Source organism: Lupinus angustifolius, unplaced genomic scaffold (genome assembly GCF_001865875.1).
Source record: "Lupinus angustifolius cultivar Tanjil unplaced genomic scaffold, LupAngTanjil_v1.0 Scaffold_120_19, whole genome shotgun sequence".
In the NCBI taxonomy this organism is placed as follows: Eukaryota; Viridiplantae; Streptophyta; class Magnoliopsida; order Fabales; family Fabaceae; genus Lupinus; species Lupinus angustifolius.
Genome location: NW_017725030.1, coordinates 68,647 through 88,694, shown reverse-complemented (window position 1 = coordinate 88,694; position 20,048 = coordinate 68,647). Strand labels below are relative to the sequence as shown.

Below are 20,048 nucleotides of genomic sequence, written 5' to 3'. Positions count from 1 at the left end.
AAATTCCATACCAAACACAGTTGAGTAGTATTAATTAATATTAAAAAGAGAGAAAAATATATACACATATAATATATTAGTTTTATACATTATTATTACTAGCGTGTCGACAGTCATTTCGTGTCTGTCGATCCGCATTCTTATTTTCTAGTATTAAATATCTAATTTTTATATATTTCATTTTAGAGAGTTATATTACTTTTTATTGAGTATAGATAATATTATAATTTATGTAATAGAAAAATATGATAATGAATTGTGATATTACTAAAACTTACATTAAAAATTATATTGGTGTTTTGATATTTTTTGTGCATGTAACTTACTTTAACTTCCACTAATATTTCTTTTATTATGTGAGAAAACATTATAGTAATAGTTAATTAGAGGGTAAAATATACAAAAAAATTATACCATATGTAAGTAGTTATAAGATGTTTTGACTTTATATATAGTATAGAAGTATAGATATAGATATTATTCACCATCAACTATTTGGAAAATAATATAAATAATGTAAATTAATAATTGATAATGTATGCTAAAACAATAAAAAAATCCAGGTAGTTGATCTTCACTTTCAATACAGTTGACGCCACTCTTTCTCTCTCTAACGTTCCTGCTACTTGTCTATTTTCTCTCTCCAAAAAATGAAGAGCCCCGCCCCAACTACTAACCGCAGGAACGGAAGCTTCGGCCACCGTAGCACGCCGGAACACCTCGGGTACTCTCCCACTTCCGGTCACAACTCTTCTAAAGTCAGCCGCCGGAATCCCATGGCTGCCACCGTCATGTCAGTCATCGGAATTTTCACAGCGTGCTTTACGCCACCGGATACGAACAATTCCAAGAGCTTTGTGGATTCTGAGGAGTTCAAATCTTCATCTGGTAATTTAGTTTTTCATTTCTTGTTTTGTTTTTAGTGTTTTTCAATTTGAGGACAACAACAACGGTAAACTTTTATTTGTAGTTATTGTTCGTGAATTAAGTGTTTGTGCTTCTTTGTTTTTTGGGTCTCAGGTTTTGAAAAGCTTCATTTTTTAATAAAAAAATAAGCTTTGGATTTTTGGGTTCATAGTACATGGTTGAAAAGTTAACAAATATTGACTTGGTTATGGATTTTTTGGTTTGACTCGTCAACAATTAGAAGCTTATAATCACTTTAGTTCTCAATGGTAGTTCGATCTGGCTTGTGATTTCGATAATGGGGTCGCGAATTTGGTTAGGTGTTTTCAAAATAGTGGCTATCTACCAACAAGGCCATAGTAGATCTCCAAGGTTGAGGGTTCGATTCTTGGGAGTGATACTTGTTAGGAGGAGCAGCCATAAACCCCGAAAGAGAATAGTTCTTTACCTAAAAAGTGATAGGATACTCTTGATAATACCAAAAAAATAATGACCATCTGTATTGAGTCATTAAGGTTGCTTATTCTCAAAGCCAGAAGATGATTAAACTCTTCATCAGTGCTTAATGTTTATGATGCAGTCGTGACGGCTGTGATTATAGTCATTGCCGACTATTACCATTGTGGTGCAATTTATTTGTTACCAAAAATTGTTTTTGAATATAGTGTGGTCCATTGTAGCTGGATGCAGCTATAATGCAGTCCAATGTTCCTGATCACTGTTTTGTTATGGTAATTCTCTATGCTTTGGACTCACATTACAATTACGGAAAAATGTTGTGGTGCCAGTAACTTTAAATGCTAATTGTAGCTGCATCAAATGATGTAATTCACAATTTAGGACCTTTCTATATATGTATACAGTAGAGAGAAAAACCGACAGATTTTGAAGTGGTGCTCTAGGTAGATTTATGTTGATGTTTATCAAACGGGATGAATAAATTAAAATAAGGTGTTCTATTTTTTCCTTAGTTGCTTCGGAAGCTTCAAGATCTGGGAGTCACAAAGCGCGTGGCTCAAGTCGAGGTGTCAGCATCACTTTACATAACTCAATCCAGGGTGAGCCTGCCATTGTGAAGTTCACCATGGAGGAAATTTTCCAAGTCACAAGAAACTTCTCTCCTTCTTTCAAGATTGGCCAAGGTGGTTTTGGTGCAGTATACAAGGCCAAACTCCTCAATGGAACTGTAGTTGCAGTGAAGCGTGCGAAGAAGGTTATGTCAATTGTTTTAGCATATTCCCTTGCTTATTTGTGTGTCACTACTTAGGTATAATGAGAATGTTAGTGATCATAAGCATCCAAAAGATATTGCCTTATTGGTTAGTGTAAATGTAGCACTACCAAGAGAAAGTGAATCAGAGAATTGAAGAAGAAATGAAATCTGGTTTTTATTAAAGAAGAGAATGAATTACAAGGAAGAGGTAGAACACTATATATAGAAGGTAACTACCAACTAATTCCTATAACAAACTCTGTAACTAACTTCTTCTTCATGAGTCTGGAACCTTCTACACTATTTTGATTCTAACTAATCTGAACTGAATGGTTCTCTAATATTCCCCCCTGAACCTGAAGGTTCTTTAATCATGTTGAAATAGTCTTTGACTTGGAGTTGATTTCTGAGACTCATGAATTGAGAGTTGCTTAAAGGTTTTGTGAGAATGTCTGCAGTTTGATAAATCGAAGAGACATGCTTGACGACTAGAGTTTTGTTCTGAATTTTGTCTCGAACAAAAAATAAGTCTAGTTCAATGTGTTTGGTCTTATTGTGTAACACAGAATTGTGTGACATGGCAATTGTGCTAAGATTGTCACAAAACACAACAGGAGTTCTGTAGTGTTGTTTGAGTTCGCTTAGAAGTGATTCTATCCACATCAATTCTTGAGAAGCAAGAGCTAGACTTCTGTATTCTGCTTCTGTGCTTGATCTAGATATTGTTTGTTGCTTTTTAGACCACCAAGTAACTAAATTTGGACCCAAAAAGATACATGCACCTGAGGTAGACTTCCGATCATCAATATCAGATGCCCAATCAGCATCACAAAAAGCAGAAAGCGCTAATGGAGTGTGATTATGAACTTTCCTAATAGTTAAGCCAAAGCTGACTGTGCCTTGTAAATATCTTAGAATTCTCTTAACAGCAGTCCAATGAGATTGAAGACATTTTCCAAGAAACTGACACACTTTGTTGACACTAAATGTTATATTTGATCTTGTGACAGTAGCATATTGTAAAGCTCCAACAATTGATCTATAAAAAGTAGGATCCTCAAAGAGATCATTTCCTTCTTGTGAAAGTTTGCAATTGCTAGCCATAGGTGATGGCATTGGTTTTGCTGTATCCATATTAGCTCTTGCTAAGAGATCTCTAATATATTTGGTTTGAGACATGAGTAAGGTTCCATCGGAAAGATGCTTGACTTCAATTCCAAGAAAGTAGTCCAATTTTCCGAGTTTCTTAAGAGCAAATGTGGTACTAAGATCTTTAATCACTTTAGAGACCATTGAAGGAGATGAACCAGTGACTATCATATCATCCACATAAACTAACACGTATAGCTTAAAGTCGGATGAAGTGTGAATGAACAAAGAGTTGTCACACCTGCATGAGTAAAACCCAAACTGAAGTAGAGATCTCTTGAGTCTTTCAAACCATTGTCGGGGTGCTTGTTTGAGACCATAGATAGCCTTATGCAATTTGCAGACCAATGTTTTATCACTGTGCTGAAAACCCGTAGGTTGTTGATTGTACACCTCTTCATTAAGGAGACCATTTAGAAAGGCATTGTTAATATCAAGCTGTTCAATAGGCCACTGATAAGAGACTGCAAGAGTGAGGAGAACTCTGATAGTAACAGGTTTAACTACCGGTGAAAAGGTTTCAGTGTAGTCTACTCCAAACTTCTGATGAAACCCTTTAGCAACAAGTCGTGCCTTATATTTGTGAATAGTTCCATCAGGATTTTCTTTAATCCGGAACACCCATTTGCAGCCAATAGCTTGCTTGTTAGGGGGTAAAGGAACTAAAGCCCATGGCTCTAGACCCATAAGAGCATCATACTCAGCTTGCATCGCTTGACGCCAAACAGGATTGGCCAAGGCTCCTCTAGTGTTAACAGGTTCAATTTCAGCAAGAAAGGATCTGGGAACAAGAGGTTTGAAAATTCCTGACTTAGATCTGGTTTGCATGGGATGTGTAGACCGGGGTAAAGTGGAGACATCAGGAGACAAATCAGGAGAAGAGGGAAGTTGATGAGGAGGAGACTCTGATGACAGAATAGGGGCCTGAGAAAAAGTGTGACTAGATGAGATAGTAACAGGAGGTAATGTAGAAGATGATGAAATAGGAGTGTTAGGGAGCAGATTAGTTATCAAGGGAGTAGGAGAGAAATTGGAAACAGGGACAGGATGAGATGTAGGAGCATCAAAAGAAGAACACATTTTAGACGAAGTGGATGGTGTAAGACGTGGAAAGGGGAATGTATGTTCATCAAAAAGAACATCTTTAGAGACATAAATCTTTCCATCTGGAGACAAACACTTATATCCTTTGTGAGAGGTAGAGTATCCAAGAAACATCACATGAAGAGACTCCCTTGGATAAGCATGATGAGTTGTGGGGCGGTAGGCATGTGAAACCCGTGGCCCACTAAGAGATAGTCGTTGACCACGATTGGTATATTGCAGAGGGGGCAAGTAGGTTAACTCTTCAAGAAACTCAAGCGGTGTATAATAGCACACTGAAACATCATGTCCTGGCCTCCTACAGTACTCGTAATAGGACGATGGTGGTCGACCAGAGCTTCTGCCACCACGAAAATGTCTTCCGCGATGGGAACGTGAGTTCCCCCGATGAGAACCGAGCCCTCCATGACCTCCAAGTGACACCAGAGATAGTGAATTGTTTCTGGAACTATAATGCAACGAAGATGAAGGTATATCAAGATACGACGGAAGAGGTTGAGAGCTCACCGGAGCTGGAGAAGATGGCGAAGCAGCAATAACCATGTTCGCAGAGAGTGCATTAGAAAGAGCTTTCGATTTGTTCTTCTCCATTCTGGATTCAAAGGGGAGAAGGAAGGATTCTAGGTTGTGGAGTGTAGGGAGATCTAGTTGACTCTCAACCGACGTTATGATCGGTTGAAACTCTTTGTTTAATCCATCCAGAATGTAATCTATGTGTTCCGAAGGAGAAATTGGAGAACCGATGAAGGTGAGTGCATCAACAAGATTCTTGATCTTCATCAGATACTCGGAAATGGTACTTGAACCTTGTGAAATAGAACGCAACTGAGATCGTAACTGTCTTCCTTTGGCTTTTGTCTGTGAGTTGCAATAGGCATCGAGTTCCTCCCAGAGTTGTCATGAGTGAGTGCATCCTACAACCCTAATTAAAGGAAGAAAAGGAGCTATGAGAAGCATATCTTGGACGAAAGCCATGAAATGCGTAGAGATCATCTTTAGTGAGACTCCCTTGAAACAAAACTTCATTAGTACCCTGAGATTTGACAAATCAAATGTTAGCATGAAACTGAAAATAGGACGAATTATCTCTTGCAAATTGAGAGTAAGGTTTTTAGTAATAGAGGATACTAAGAGTAAATTATTTAGAGCAATAGTAGCATTTGGATTAGAAGGAGAAACAAAATAGGAATTTCCAGTGCGAGTAATGGGAATACCAACTCCATTACCCATGTATATATGTTCCGGTCCAAAATTTTCAATCGACTCATGCACAAGAGATGGATATGCTGTGAGGTGATTTGTTGCTCTAGAATCTGGGTACCAAATGTTGTTTCTGGTTTCATACGGTCCCAAGCTTGCTGTCATTACATGGGAAGGATAATGTTGTCCCCTTGTATAGTGAGTATTATACTGTGATTGTGGAATTGGGCCTGGTCCTGGCCCAAGCAAAGAATGCTGTCCAGGAAGTGCAGAATTGTAAAGGGAAGGCACATGAGGAGATTCTCTTGGATAAGTATGACGGGTTGTGGGGCGGTAGGCATAAGCAACCCTTGGCCCATTATGAGATGGCCAGTGACCACGATTGGTAAAATGCAGAGGAGGCAAGTAGGTTAATTCATCCAGAAACTCAGGCGGTGCATAGTAACATACTGAAACATCATGCCTGGCCTCCTACAGTACTCGCAGTAGGACGATGGTGGTCGACCAGAGCTTCTGCCACCGCGAAAACGTCCTCCGCGACGAGAACGTGAGTTCCCCCAATAGGAACCGAGTCCTCCATGACCTCCAAGTGACACCGGAGATAGTGAATCGTTTCTGGAACTATAGTGCAGCGAAGACGAAGGTACATCAAGATACGACGGAAGAGGTTGTGAGCTTATCGGAGCCGGAGAAGATGATGAAGCAACAACCATGTTCGCAAAGAGTGCATCGGAAAGAGCTTTCGATTTGTTCTTTTCCATTCTGGATTCAAAAGTGAGAAGGAAGGATTCTAGGTTATGGAGAGTAAGAAGATCTAGTTGACTCTCAACCGACGTTATGATCGATTGAAACTCTTCATTTAATCCATCCAGAATGTAATCTATGTGTTCCGAAGGAGAAATTGGAGAACCGATGAAGGTGAGTGCATCAACAAGATTCTTGATCTTCATCAGATACTCGGAAATGGTACTTGAACCTTGTGAAATAGAACGCAACTGAGATCGTAACTGTCTTCCTTTGGCTTTTGTCTGTGAGTTGCAATAGGCATCGAGTTCCTCCCAGAGTTGTCATGAGTGAGTGCATCCTACAACCCTAAGTTGTAGAGCTTCAGAAAGTGAATTCAAAATCCATGAAAATATTGTTTGATCCTGTTCTTCCCATCGAAGGAATGCAGGATTGATTCGATTGATTAGCCGATCATCATCATTAAGAAATCGATGTGGAATTTCGGTACCGAGCACAAACCGATTTGCTCGATTTGAAGTAAGAGTAGCATTCATAAAGTGACGCCATACCAGATAATTCTTGTCGGTGAGCTTCATCGAAGGTAGAGGAAGTACTAATGGTGATGAAACAACGTGAAGTGGTGAAGGATCAGAGGTTGAGCGTGGCGGAGAAAGAGAAGAGGTCCCGGCAGCGTCGGCGGCGTTGGCCATTGTTGGCGTGATACCATGTAAATGTAGCACTACCAAGAGAAAGTGAATCAGAGAATTGAAGAAGAAATGAAATCTGGTTTTTATTAAAGAAGAGAATGAATTACAAGGAAGAGGTAGAACACTATATATAGAAGGTAACTACCAACTAATTCCTATAACAAACTCTGTAACTAACTTCTTCTTCATGAGTCTGGAACCTTCTACACTATTTTGATTCTAACTAATCTGAACTGAATGGTTCTCTAATAGTTAGTTGAATTACTTTGCAGAGTGTAAATGAGAAGCATTTGGGTGTTGAGTTCCAGAGCGAGGTTCAAACCCTGTCACGGGTAGAACATTTGAACCTGGTCAAGTTCTATGGGTATTTGGAGCAAGAAGATGAAAGAATTATTGTTGTGGAGTATGTTCCAAACGGAACACTTCGAGAACATTTAGATTGTGAGTTTCTCATCTTTTTAGCTATACTATGCTTTTGAGGTTTTCCCTTTTACTTAAGTTGCTTTTAGTGCCTATAACTTGATCAAAGAATTATTACAGGCAATCATGGAAGCATTCTGGACCTAGCTTCTCGACTAGACATTGCAATTGATGTGGCTCATGCAATCACCTATCTTCATATGTATATAGGTAAAAGTATTTTCTCATCAAGCAAACATTTCAGTAATGGCAAAGTTCATCTGTGTTTGTCCTTCATGCAACATGTAGAACACTGCAAAGAATCTGATAGGCATGTATATTGTTTTTCCTATGCAGATCGTCCACTTATTCATAGAGACATAAAATCTTCCAACATTCTCATAACAGAAAAACTTAGAGCTAAGGTAACAGACTTTGGTTTTTCTAGACAAGCACCTGATATTGACTCTGGCATGACCCATGTATCCACCCAAGTTAAAGGAACAGCTGGCTACTTGGATCCTGAATACTTGAGAACTTATCAACTAACCGAAAAGAGTGATGTGTACTCATTTGGTGTTTTGCTTGTTGAACTTGTCACGGGGAGACGTCCCATTGAACCAAAATTTGAACTCAAGGAGCGAATAACAGCAAAATGGGTGTGTAGTATTTTCCTTCATTTTAAATAAGCTGTCACTACTTATGTCATGCCTGTCTCATATTATCAAATGAATCTAGTTTAGCTTCTTTGCATCTTTCCATTTTAATCAATCAGACTTCTGTCAGCATTCGTCTATAAGTTGAACTTCTAGCTTATTATCATTGATAGTTGCAGAAGTAATTACATAGCATAAAACATCATCAACAACTTCATATCTTTGTATGAAAAACATTTGGTTCAAAACTTTAGCAGGTAAGAAAGATAGATTCCTTATTGTAACCAATTACCTTTAAGTGCAGGCTATGCAGAGGTTTATTGAGGGAGAGGCCATCTCCGTCTTGGACCCAAAACTAGATCAAACTGCAGCAAATTCTCTGGCCTTAGAAAAGATACTTGAACTTGCTTTACAGTGTTTGGCACCTCAAAGACAAAACAGGCCTAATATGAAGAGATGTGCTGAGATCCTTTGGACCATCCGTAAGCATTACAGAGAGCTATCGGCTTCTGAGTTTCGCTCATTTTCTACCAGTTCACAACGAAGCGCTTCAACTAAAGAGTAAAGACTGAGAAGGCTAAAATTCATTTTCAGGTGAGAAAACTTGCATTAAAGAATGTAAATTTGAAGGCAAACATTGGCATCAGGAAGTAACCATTCTTCTATATACTGATCAAGCAGTATAAGCATATGGGAAGTAGGTAGAATTCTTATTGTGTGGAATTTGTTCATAAGAGTTTTGGCTTTGTGTATAGGAACTAGGGAGCATATAATGAGTGCTTTGCTTTCCTTGTTTGTATATTTCTTTTACCTATCTACAGTGTCATTTTAATATTTGATAACTTCTTATCTTATAAAGGAAATGAGAGCCATGCAATTTCTCTTTCTTATTATATACCCTTTTATAATAAAAAATTATCAAATCTTGGACAAAGTTGTAACATTTTTATAGTTTAAACATATCAACATCCATCCTTATGCGCAAATGGAGAGTATGAGTATTTTTGTCTAATAAGAACTTTAGAATACAATGCAGTAGTAGAGGTATTTTATAGAAAGAATAATTTGAAATTCTTTTGATATTCTAGCCTTTAGATCAGAAATAATTGGATGCTTTTTATATTCCCAATACATTATTACATGATATAATCTTTCACTTAAGCTTCTGAGTTTTTTATGTAAAAATATTAGGAAGACTAAAGTTACTCAAATAACAAGACCATTAAGTTATGTAGAGTTGTTTTTTCTCTTCCTGAAATCACTTAATATATTAAATTCAAAGGCTATTAACCTTCCAATTTGTTTACATGACCAAATCTCTGACCTTAAGCCCTTCTCTTTTCGCCCCATGACTAAATTTATCCCCTTTATTTTATTCTTTCTCCTACCTTATTACTAGGAGTGTAATCAAATCCAGTTTAAATCTTCAACTTGGTGGGATCAAACTAAACAATAAAGCGTGGTGGTTCATAGTTTTAGAAATTTAGGAATAGTTAGAACCAATCCAAACTGAACCACATATTAAAGAAATAGATATTAGAGAATAATATTGTATTGTTGTTTCAACCAATTATCACGTACAAACATTTATGGGAAAAATAATACCTATAAAGAATGCCATAAGCAATTCATTGTGGGAAAAAATAATTTACAAGAGAGTGCTTTGCTTATCACTTTTAAGTAACATCTTCGGACTCACAAAGTCACAATTCAATCCTATATTAATTTCTAGTTCTAATCAGAAGCCATATCTTTCACCTATACCATACCACCAGCCTAACATTTTTGTGTCACCTTAGCAAAATTAAATTCTTATTAGTCCTACCTCATTCCTTTTTGCACCAATTTCATGCATGTTCTTCTAACCACTTCGCGGAAATGAATCCTGACGAGTCAATGCATAGTTGTCAGTTGAAGGTGGCTGATTCTCGGGAGGGACAGTATCCACTTTTGAACAAAGGAAGAAGAAAGAAGATGTGTATATAGTAGCATGCCAAAAGCTGTAAACATTTAAAAGAGCAAACATGAGACATAGAAGACAGATAAACAAAGATAGAGAAAAGAGCAGTAACATTGTAATACCTATGCCAAAACCAGTAGGTTTGACTGTTTTCAAGTACCCAGCTTGATGCTGCCATGACCAACGTAACAAAACCAGCCAATGCGAAACCCCAGTGGAATCGTCGCAAAGTTTTCTTCACAAGATCACGGAGCCGTTGTTTTATAGTCTGCGAACTGCAGTAGAAATTTACAATGATCGCTATATTTAGATATATTTTTTAGGACTTATTCATCTTCCAAGCACATACAACAATAAAAACAGTTTTTTACATAAGATGAGGTCAGCAACATGGACCTAACGACGTCAACATGGAGGCTTCTAATGGTTTTCTCATATTGCCAAATCATGTAAGACAAGATTCTACCATATTTTCATTAGGTGCTACCCATACTTTTTCTGCAATGCATTCAATCATATCCTATCTTGCCTTGTATGACCTCTCATCCAACACAACTTCCCCATATGCTCTTGTTGACCTTTTACCATCCAACATTTAATACCATAAAGCATCATGGTCTTATACCTATAAAATGAATTTTTCACAAACATTTCTATCACAAATAACATTTGAATCACTTCTCCGATCCATCCACCTAGCTAAAATCCTATGGTTTACCATTTCCCTATAATGAAAAGACAGTCTAAAAACATAAAACTGTAATCAGGCCATGAATTAAAAACAGACCTATTTGAAGGTATCATTACCTAATTTCTAAGCGTTTCAGCAAAAATGACTGACAATAAACCCTACTACGGGGTTCCAGAGAGAAAATCAGTGACTACATGCATATGAGCCAAACCATGATTTGAAGAAAAGAGAAAACAGTAGTATTGTGTCAACTTGGCAATTTACGACGGGGTTCCAAAGATCATGGTATTATCAGCTATAAAACTCGATATTGCGCACAAATTGCACCATCAACTACTACTATGTTGCCCTCCAATTAATTCATTAAGCACAGAGATCTCACCTTTGAAGGAAATTTAGTGAGAATCCTATCGAAAGGGAACTATACTTTGATGACATCTCTATCAACCATCCAATAAGAAGGCCAACAACCCCAAACACAATTACAAGCACAATATTGGAAGACCTGCACATTTCAATATAGATAAAATGAGCAAATCTCTTTGCCAAAAAAAGATAAATAAACAAAACTTTAAATATATTTAACACACATATATATGGAGCATATTAGATGAGAACATCATTAAAGCTTATTAATGGTTAAGATTAGAGAATAAATGCATGTGACATGACTTCTTTACGTGAGAATGAGAATTTTAATCTTAACTGATCATGGTCAGATCTAATGGTAAATATTTACTCATCACCCTCATCTATAAAAGTCCCCTCACTTGATCGAGTGTATATATAAAAGTTAATTAATGATAGCATGATCACTTAAAAAAGTCATGTTTATTTATCTTTTAATCTTTGTTATTCAAATAAGATTCACTGGTCTATATTAATTGTTCTGATTTCATATAAGAACAACTGTTCTCACTTGAATCACTTCCTATATATACATACAAGAAGTGACTCAAGTGAGAACAATTCTCATATAAAAAGTGAGAATAATAAATTTATGTCTTACAACCAATCATGAATGATTAGGATTAAAACTTAAAAGTTAGTTATTAGTCACGTGATCACCATGTGCATGTATATATTAATCTTGATCATTCAAATAAGATCTAATGGTCAATGTTAATTGTTCTCATTTCTCATAATAGCACATTGCTCTCATATGAGTCACTTCCTATATATATATATATTAGGGAATGTTAATGAGTGCTTAGGGTGCACTAGACGACTGGTTAATGAATTAAATATAGAAGATTTTCATTTGAAAATGATGATTCCAAATACATCAAAATTTATAATATGCGGCTTTTAATGCATTATTTCTATTTTTGGATTCCTTAACCAATACCGTTAGGAACTCGTTAACATGACTCATATGTGTGTGTGAGCTACATTTGTTTGTCTACCAGTTCAGCATACCTGGTTGCCTTAGTTGCAGCAAGGAGGGCGGTGAGGATAAAAACAGCTGTGTGGATCGTCCTCTTATGTACTTCACTAATGGTAGTTAGGTATACAAGAGTGCTAATCACGGCCATGAACGAGAGCCAGAAATCCATGAACTGAAATATTGATATAAAAAGCTACTGTAAATTTGCAGGGGATTAAAAAAAACAAGAATATCATTGTGTGTTTCATTTTTAGATCCCAATATCTTGAATTAAGTCATCTTTTAGCTTCTCATCTGAGCATGTATACATGCTACTGTGATTTACACCGAGGCTTGGGCATCCGCGGCACCATTAGAACCTAAATCCTATTAGGAACATAGATTAAAGAGGATAGTTGAAGCTTGTAAAAGATATGCAAGTGGCATAACATTTTTGGCTATCGCATCTCAGCAACAATTTTAGTTCCAAATACTTGTAAAAAAATATTGCAAGAGAGAACACTGAAGGTAAAGATTTAACCTGTAGAACATTATAGCTCAAAACACACCAAGTTCCGACATCACATGCATGATATATTGCACTTGAAGTTCCACTGGATGTGAATAAAATCCATTCAGCAAACGCCTGCATAAAGGAAACCATGGACTCGATTGTCAACATAAAATCTATAAGAGTCAATTTAGTTTTTTGGAAATTTAGAAGCATTGCTCCGAGTGAATATATTACTACTCGGAAATCCAGTTTGTTTCTCACATTATCACTGTTAATCTAGATATCTAGAATGATTTCTCCTCAACATATAAGTTTATATACAAGTTTAAGTAGTGCCAATCATTCTCTATGTGCCGAAAGGTACAATCTCATGATACCGCCGAATTATTAGGAGAAAACATAGATAACAAGAGGAAAGAAAGTAAAGGATAAGAACCACCTTCTGTCGAAGAGCCCAATAGGCAGGAAGTATGGCTGCAGCATTTGATGCAATGAGAAAAATTGATTGCACTATATGTCCTACATAAATTTTCCATAACTCAATTAAAGAACAGAAAACTAGATAATGACTTGGAGCATATCCTAAATATAAAAATGTATATATAAAATCTCAAAATTTGACAAAACCAAATGGAAAAACAAAGTAAAGCATACTTGGATTTTAACTTTATAAATGTAGATCAAAGTTGCTAAGTTAAACTTGACTCCAATGGACTACATTATTTACTTCACTCATAATATTCTGGTATTAATAGCAACAAATTACTACAAATATATCATAAAATGGAAATAATAAACAAGAAAATGGTTGATTAGAATATGTCCATAAATTATATAGTTTGGTTTCTCTGCTGGATACTATCATTTAATAGAGTTCTTTTCTGATATAAATAGTCGCTAGGAAACTATATTAAAATAACATGACAGAGAAAGGAAGGGGGTGCAAATAAAAATTGAAACAAGATAATTGCATTGGAAACACCAAATTTTATCAACTTCTAAAAGGAGCAATCACCTTTATGTGATACAATTTCAATGCTACAGTCATAGCCACCATGGTTTCGGTCACAAGAGCAGAAGCTGAAGCCAATAATCAAGCATTAAAAATGGTAAGTTTCCTTGGAAAGTCACAAAACAACCACAAACATGCAATCTCGAAAACTATGCAACTTAGCATCTATTATCATACACAACATCCAGTCAATACAGAGGACATTTATGGTTATTTTTTTAGCAATTTAAAGAAAACAAATGAAGCATAACCGATGTGATGAATTAAGACAAGCATAGGGTTTAACATAAACCTGTAGGATGTCAATCCACTGGCATCGAAAGAATATCTACACTCCCCGTGAGAGGAGCATCCTTTCGGGCATCCTTCAAGTGAAAGAGACATAGCAGTTTGCCCTTTTGAAGAATAACCGCTGGTATTAACATGTCTTAGACCAAAACCCCATTTTCCTTCTCTAGCATAAATAATGTAAAAATCAACATTGTCATCACTTGAATGATATAGCATGAAAAACATGGATTGGTCACTCTTCCTTGTCTTGTTGGCATAATAATAGTCCCAGTTATCAAGAGAAGGTAATCCACCAAATCTAGCATAAACTTCATATCTGATCTTCACATCTGAGGATAGCCGAATGTGAATATTTCGTCCAGCTGCACCACGAGGAATGTCTAACGTAAAGTAAGTCCAGATGCCATCAGTTTGTCCTTCATTTGATGAGTTGTTTAGAAGTGGCTCAAGAGGAAAATTGGCAGAAGAGGCTCCTTCACCGATAGGTAAGTAATATGATTCAAAGGGTCTTGAACCTCTACTTAGAACTGTCTGCAGACAACCATTATTATCTTGTCAATAACTTATTCCTGGAAGTAAATATCTTTAAGTATAAGGATATATAGCTGATTCTACCAAAGGGTGTTCTTCAACTTAAAAAGAACATCAAAATAACAGTTGGGAAGTATTTCCTTAGTGAAAACTTCATTATTTTGATTTGTCCATGAGAAAAATTAATATGTTGAACAAGTTCTTCAATCTTTATTTTTCAGATTAGAGATAAAATAGTTCAAATTTTGGCTTTTCTAAACAATAAGTTCAGTTTATCCCAGGAAAAAAAAACAAGAAACAGGACTCCCAAAAGACAAACATTACATTTATGCTGATATCTGCACTTAAACAAGGGACATTCCTATTTCTGCAAATTGCTAACATCTGATGGATTCTGAGTTGTAAATTAGACATCGTCAGTTTTTTATTTTCTACCAAAAGTTTTATATTAATTTTCTTTTTTAATCTTTCCAAGTTTTAGATCTATGTTTTTTAATAATCAAGATATAAATCTCACACTGACATAATTTAAGAGTTAACTTTCATATTATAAATAAAGCACTAGAAGTGAAAGCATATAAGAAAAATAGAGGCAGAGACACATCTTTCAATAAATAATACCTGAAGTGTGTAGCTACCCATTGTGCAATTTGGTCCAGCTTTCCCAAGTGGGCACTGAAGCACTTGTGACTCCAATGAATAGCAAACTTTTACATCGCGACCCTGAGTCCCTCCAAACTCTTTTGTAAGATTGAATGGTGAAACAATAATGTACAGTTGACCAATCAATGGTGACCGAATAATCAGAGGGCCTTTAGTTAAATCACTAGAATAATCATGCAAACTTGCAGAAGGCATTGCACCATGGCGAGCAAAACACATTAACTTAAAATCATTTGCACTTGAAGCGTTATTCGGAGGTGTGTTATTGAATCTGATATTTACTGCATTTATAGTCAATTCTTCCACCACATTTGTTACATCCAAGGAGTAAGTGTTTATTACACCTTCCTCAACACAAAAAGTGTCGAAGTTACTTTTGCAGGTTATTGCATTTTCCATCAATGGCTGCGTCACTGTATCTTTCGGAGCACTGGATTTATAGACCTCATATGTTGTGCATGAAAGTGGATAGACAGTATTATTACAGAACTCCCCCATCATCATTGAATTTATGCATGCAACCACGCTTACATTGGCACTGAAGGAGTACTGTTGGCCACGGATAATCTGCAGAGACAGAGAAGTAACTATTACTTATCCATATGCAGTCAATGCATTGAGAACTTTGATAAGAGAAAGAATGAGTGAAATGGAAAAGGAAGTTTTTTTTCGAGAAAGGCTGCATTAATAAAGACAGAAATCAATATTTGAGAATCTGTCCAATCTGAGAATCAGGAAGGAGTATTTATTAAGTACATCTGATGTAAGAAACCATTCCATGAATAGCAAGCTACTCCAATGCCTTAAAGCCCACTTAGTTCTTTTTTTTTAAATCATTTTTTTCACTAGACTTAAGAAAAAGAAAGTGAGTCTATATATAGAAGTGGTGTACTAAACAGTCTTGTCAAAATGAGACAAATTTGATTCAAATGCCAAGATAAGATCATGAAGGAAATCAACTGATTTAGTTAACCAGATATCAATTTCAACCACTCATTTGAGCACTCACTTCTACAAAAATATTATTGAGAATATGGAGTATGTTGATCAATCTAATAGTACCAAATCAATTGAGGCAGATTTACATGGTTTTGTGTGTCAGCATTAGTTCATGATGGTCATGACAACCCTCAAAATTTTCTGGGATAAAAGAGTTCATTATGAGAGAATAAAGAACAGATCAAACAGAAAACTAGGTAAAAACAAACGAAATGTGAAAAATGTACAAACAAAAAACCATGTTAAAAGAACTCCCAAATTCCTTTTCATATCTGACAAAGAAACCCCATTATGAAAAAATCATTACAATAGATAAGCCTTTATTAAATTAAAGAAATTATCCTATACCAACGAAGATTTACTAGTAGAAATCAATGGATCAAATTTCTACCATTATGACTAAAAAAGCGGCCTAGTGCACGAGCCTCCAGCCTAGTTGGCTGAGACTCACCCTCTAACAATAATAATATGAATATTCTTTGCCAACCAATGCTCTAACATTTAGTTTATTAAACCTTAATCAATGGCCAGTGAACACTAGTTAGCCAGAACCTTAATAATACTATTAGTGTGCAAGACTTTCATCGAAAATGTATTGAATAAATTGGGAGGGAAATAATAACAACCTCACATAGTACAGTCAAAATCAGGTTTAAAAATAATAATAAACCCATTTATTTATGTGCAGTATGTGAATAGGTACTAGCTGCTTCAATACAATAGCAGTTCTAGTAGCATCAGAATGCAAAAAAAAGTCAGAAACAATAGTTGCAACGAGTGATGAACAATACTTGGAATATCCAGATTTCTTAAGAGCAAAAGTAAGGTTTGGATAGTAAACCATACCATCTTCGATTGTGTCCTTGTAGCACCAATGCCATTGAAAAGACCAATGTACCAAGCACCTGGAAATATCTGAACAATAATTCTTTTGTTTATTGTCTATGATAGTGTAAATGGACAAGCAAAACCACTTGTGAACCAATCCTTTCCTACTAGTAATAAAGGAATTTTAAAATTATGGTAGACATTACTATGTTGTTATACGCATCAAAGAAAATGAGACACTGATCTTGAAGATACAATACCAATATAGGTAAATAAAGAATACCTGCTTGTTTGTCAATTTCATTGTGATGTTTTTCTGCATTGGAAAGCACTGTTCCACATCAAGACCATTTATTCCTAAAGAAATGAAACAACAGATTACTATTTTATTGGATAGAGAAAGTAATGTTACTAGAAGAGGAAAAAAGTAATTATACTAGACAGTTTCATCGACAACAACAAAAAAACTTGTCCCATTTTCTTGATCAGAAAGGAGATACAGAACGAAAGAGTGAACAAGTGAAGGAGTACTGTCTCGGTGGTTTAAAAATAAGTGAAACACTAAGAAATGAAGAAAACATTACACATTCATGAGTTCTTTATTAATCCGTTAGTCCATTGCAGGAACTTACTGAGGATCCCAAGGTTCTATCATGTTGATGGATAAAAATGTTGGAACAAGTTTATAAATATCATAAATAAGTTTGAGATATAATTTATGTGCTGAAATTTGAGTTTATAAAAGTTCGATTAACTTCGGTTGAATTAATTTAAGTGAGGCAGTAGGGCTTCTACCTGAGACAGGTGAACCCTTGAGGGATATGTTTAAGACATCTGGTAGAGGAGGGCTGCCATCCCTAAAGCATATTATTGGTAGTGCGCTTTTTGGAACTTTTTCAATTCTTGAAATATCCTGAAAACAATGTATTTACGAACAAATGAGAGAGGCAAATAAAACAAAGCTGATCAAACATAAAGCTGATATCAGGTTCTTCACACAATTTTGCTCTCAAACAACCATCAACTAAGCCGTTTTAATGGATAAATAATAATTTGGATAACTACAGGAAAATAAATTTTAAGCAAGAGAAATTTGAATATATAACAAAGAAATTTTTTTAGAAAGGCATATAATTGATAATACAGGATTTTTATCAAGAGATCTAAATCATTTACATTACTAGCTAGTGTAATATGTGGCATTATAAAACAAAAGGAATACCAAAATATAAGCAATGAAGTAAATCTAATCCAAAGGAAAATTCTAGCAAAAAAAACAAGCATCAAATATTCTAAGGGCCTGAGTTGGGTTTTGGTGGAGAAGGAAAGTAAAAGGAAGGGTTCAGAGCTATCTTGCAAGTGTATTTCATAGTTTTGAAGTCTTCATTTTCCCTTCATTCTCTTCCAAAATTCAACTCGCAAACGAACCCTAAGGTGCTTCTATCTAAAAAGAATTATAGATTTACTTACAACGTCTACATCTGAGTTCAATGCTACGGACACTGCAGAAAAACCTGGTGGTATATCAACTGTAACATAAGAAAACATTAAGAGACGAGTAAGGTTATCCATAAGTCTTGAAACAGCTGAATATTATCCATTTCTTGCTCATATAGAGACTCCATGTATAGATGGTTAGAGTTAGATATAAACACAATATCATACTTTCCAATGGTTTAAATCTATAAACACATTAGCAATGAAATACTTTTGAATAGCCAAGCATTGGCCCGGAAAGAAACGTCAGAGTAACTCACAAATCAAAAACCACAAAATTACAGACAGAACTCGGTAACTCGCCAAGACATTATTCAAATGCATCACAAATTAGAGAACAAATGACAACCTACAATCATAAGATAATATCATATCTTGCAAATCAAGTCATGGCCCTAATAATGTCACCAATTGTTACCATAGAAGATCATTGCTGCAATTTTTTTGCCAACAAGAGCTGTTTACCTATCTCTGTAATTTCTATTCAAAATTAACAGAAACATGACTTTTATTAAGATCAACACATTTAACCATGTAATAGAGTATAATTATTTTCCATTCATCATATTTAATCAAAGAATTTTCTAAAACACACATCAAACCAATAACAAAGTTGAAAAGTATGAACCACTAAACAATGAAAAAAGGCAATTCCAAACTAAGTATATCAAAAGAACAAAAAAAACATAACTTTACACACAAATTTACCTAAACTTCAAAATTCAATTCGACCCATGAAACAACACTCACATAAATGCATCATCATAAAGAAAAAGAAGGCAAATTCAATGAATTAAACAAATGGGTCACGATCAATTGGGTTACCCACCTCTGATATAACGCCAATCAAAGGGCCTAAGGGTAGTATGAGGATAACTGAAGCTGGAAACAGTGTAGAAATTATTACGAGTGCTAACTCCATCATTTTCAGAACTGAGAACGAATGAACAAGGAAAGAGAAACAAAGTAGTTAGAAGAATCAAATTGAGATGACACCATAGAATCGAAGTGAAAGACATTTTTTTGTAATCTAGACGATGTTGTCTCAAAACCATGGACTAGGAAGAAAGCAAGGGAGTGAAGGATTATGATTTATCAGTGTTAGTGAATTTAATTTAATTAACTCAAGTAATAAACAAGTTTGTTAACGAAATATAAGCTAAATATTAAAATAAGCAAAAGAAAAAGAAAAGAAAATTTTGGTAACTTGCTAGGAAAGTGGAAATTACTTGAGTCCACAGTTTTGTTAGGCTGAAGTTGACTTATCCAATATTAGCATGCATTCCTAATCATATATAATATGTAGAAATGAAACTTTTAAATAATTATTTAATTTAAACGTAAAATATATATTATATTCATATAATATATATATATATAATGATTATAAGTAAAATTTATTTATATATAATATGTAAAAAATTAACTGTTTAACTACATAGGTTTATACTTATAATTGAAAACATTCATAAATTTAATAAGTCAAATTTTAAATATGAAAGAGTTAATTCATTTAATTATTAACCCTAGTAGCAAGTGTTTAAGTTTTATTATATTCTTTTGCATTTGAGTTTTACTATAATATAACTATTCTAAAGAATAGGATATAATTTATTATAAGATTGATTTTCATTTT

General features: G+C 35.1%; 2 protein-coding genes across 3 annotated transcripts; one reads left to right on the top strand and one right to left on the bottom strand.

Annotated features, from left to right (window-relative positions):
* The first annotated feature begins 589 nt into the window (after positions 1-589).
* On the top strand, positions 590-8,953 carry LOC109339913 (calmodulin-binding receptor-like cytoplasmic kinase 2). 2 transcript variants are annotated; one of them, XM_019577446.1, is made up of 6 exons: positions 590-888; positions 1,890-2,119; positions 7,278-7,446; positions 7,546-7,635; positions 7,762-8,063; positions 8,365-8,953. In XM_019577446.1, exons 1-6 carry the CDS (start codon positions 651-653, stop codon positions 8,623-8,625), a joined length of 1,290 nt encoding a protein of 429 aa, XP_019432991.1. In that variant the 5' UTR covers positions 590-650; the 3' UTR covers positions 8,626-8,953. The 2 variants fall into 2 exon arrangements, with proteins under 2 accessions (XP_019432991.1, XP_019432990.1); XM_019577445.1 differs by having other exon boundaries at positions 1,878-2,119.
* A 715-nt stretch (positions 8,954-9,668) lies between these two features.
* Positions 9,669-19,547, bottom strand: LOC109339912. The gene is made up of 14 exons (XM_019577444.1): positions 19,242-19,547; positions 18,386-18,444; positions 17,711-17,828; positions 17,199-17,272; positions 16,934-17,002; positions 15,047-15,655; positions 13,896-14,425; positions 13,607-13,671; positions 13,031-13,110; positions 12,619-12,723; positions 12,131-12,270; positions 11,094-11,216; positions 10,143-10,295; positions 9,669-10,060 (listed from the first exon to the last, which is right to left on the bottom strand). Exons 1-14 carry the CDS (start codon positions 19,465-19,467, stop codon positions 9,922-9,924), a joined length of 2,490 nt encoding a protein of 829 aa, XP_019432989.1. The 5' UTR covers positions 19,468-19,547; the 3' UTR covers positions 9,669-9,921.
* Positions 19,548-20,048: the final 501 nt, after the last annotated feature.

Excerpts from the sequence above, each read along its gene's own strand:
- LOC109339913 (XM_019577445.1), top strand. The coding sequence starts at position 651 with ATGAAGAGCCCCGCCCCAACTACTAACCGCAGGAACGGAAGCTTCGGC. Across the intron at positions 889-1,877 it reads GGAGTTCAAATCTTCATCTG|TTGCTTCGGAAGCTTCAAGA; the intron begins GTAATTTAGTTT and ends TTTTTTCCTTAG. Across the intron at positions 8,064-8,364 it reads AGCGAATAACAGCAAAATGG|GCTATGCAGAGGTTTATTGA; the intron begins GTGTGTAGTATT and ends CTTTAAGTGCAG.
- LOC109339912 (XM_019577444.1), bottom strand. The coding sequence starts at position 19,467 with ATGGTTTTGAGACAACATCGTCTAGATTACAAAAAAATGTCTTTCACT. Across the intron at positions 13,111-13,606 it reads TGAAATTGTATCACATAAAG|GACATATAGTGCAATCAATT; the intron begins GTGATTGCTCCT and ends AAATTTATGTAG. Across the intron at positions 11,217-12,130 it reads GCTGCAACTAAGGCAACCAG|GTCTTCCAATATTGTGCTTG; the intron begins GTATGCTGAACT and ends TGAAATGTGCAG.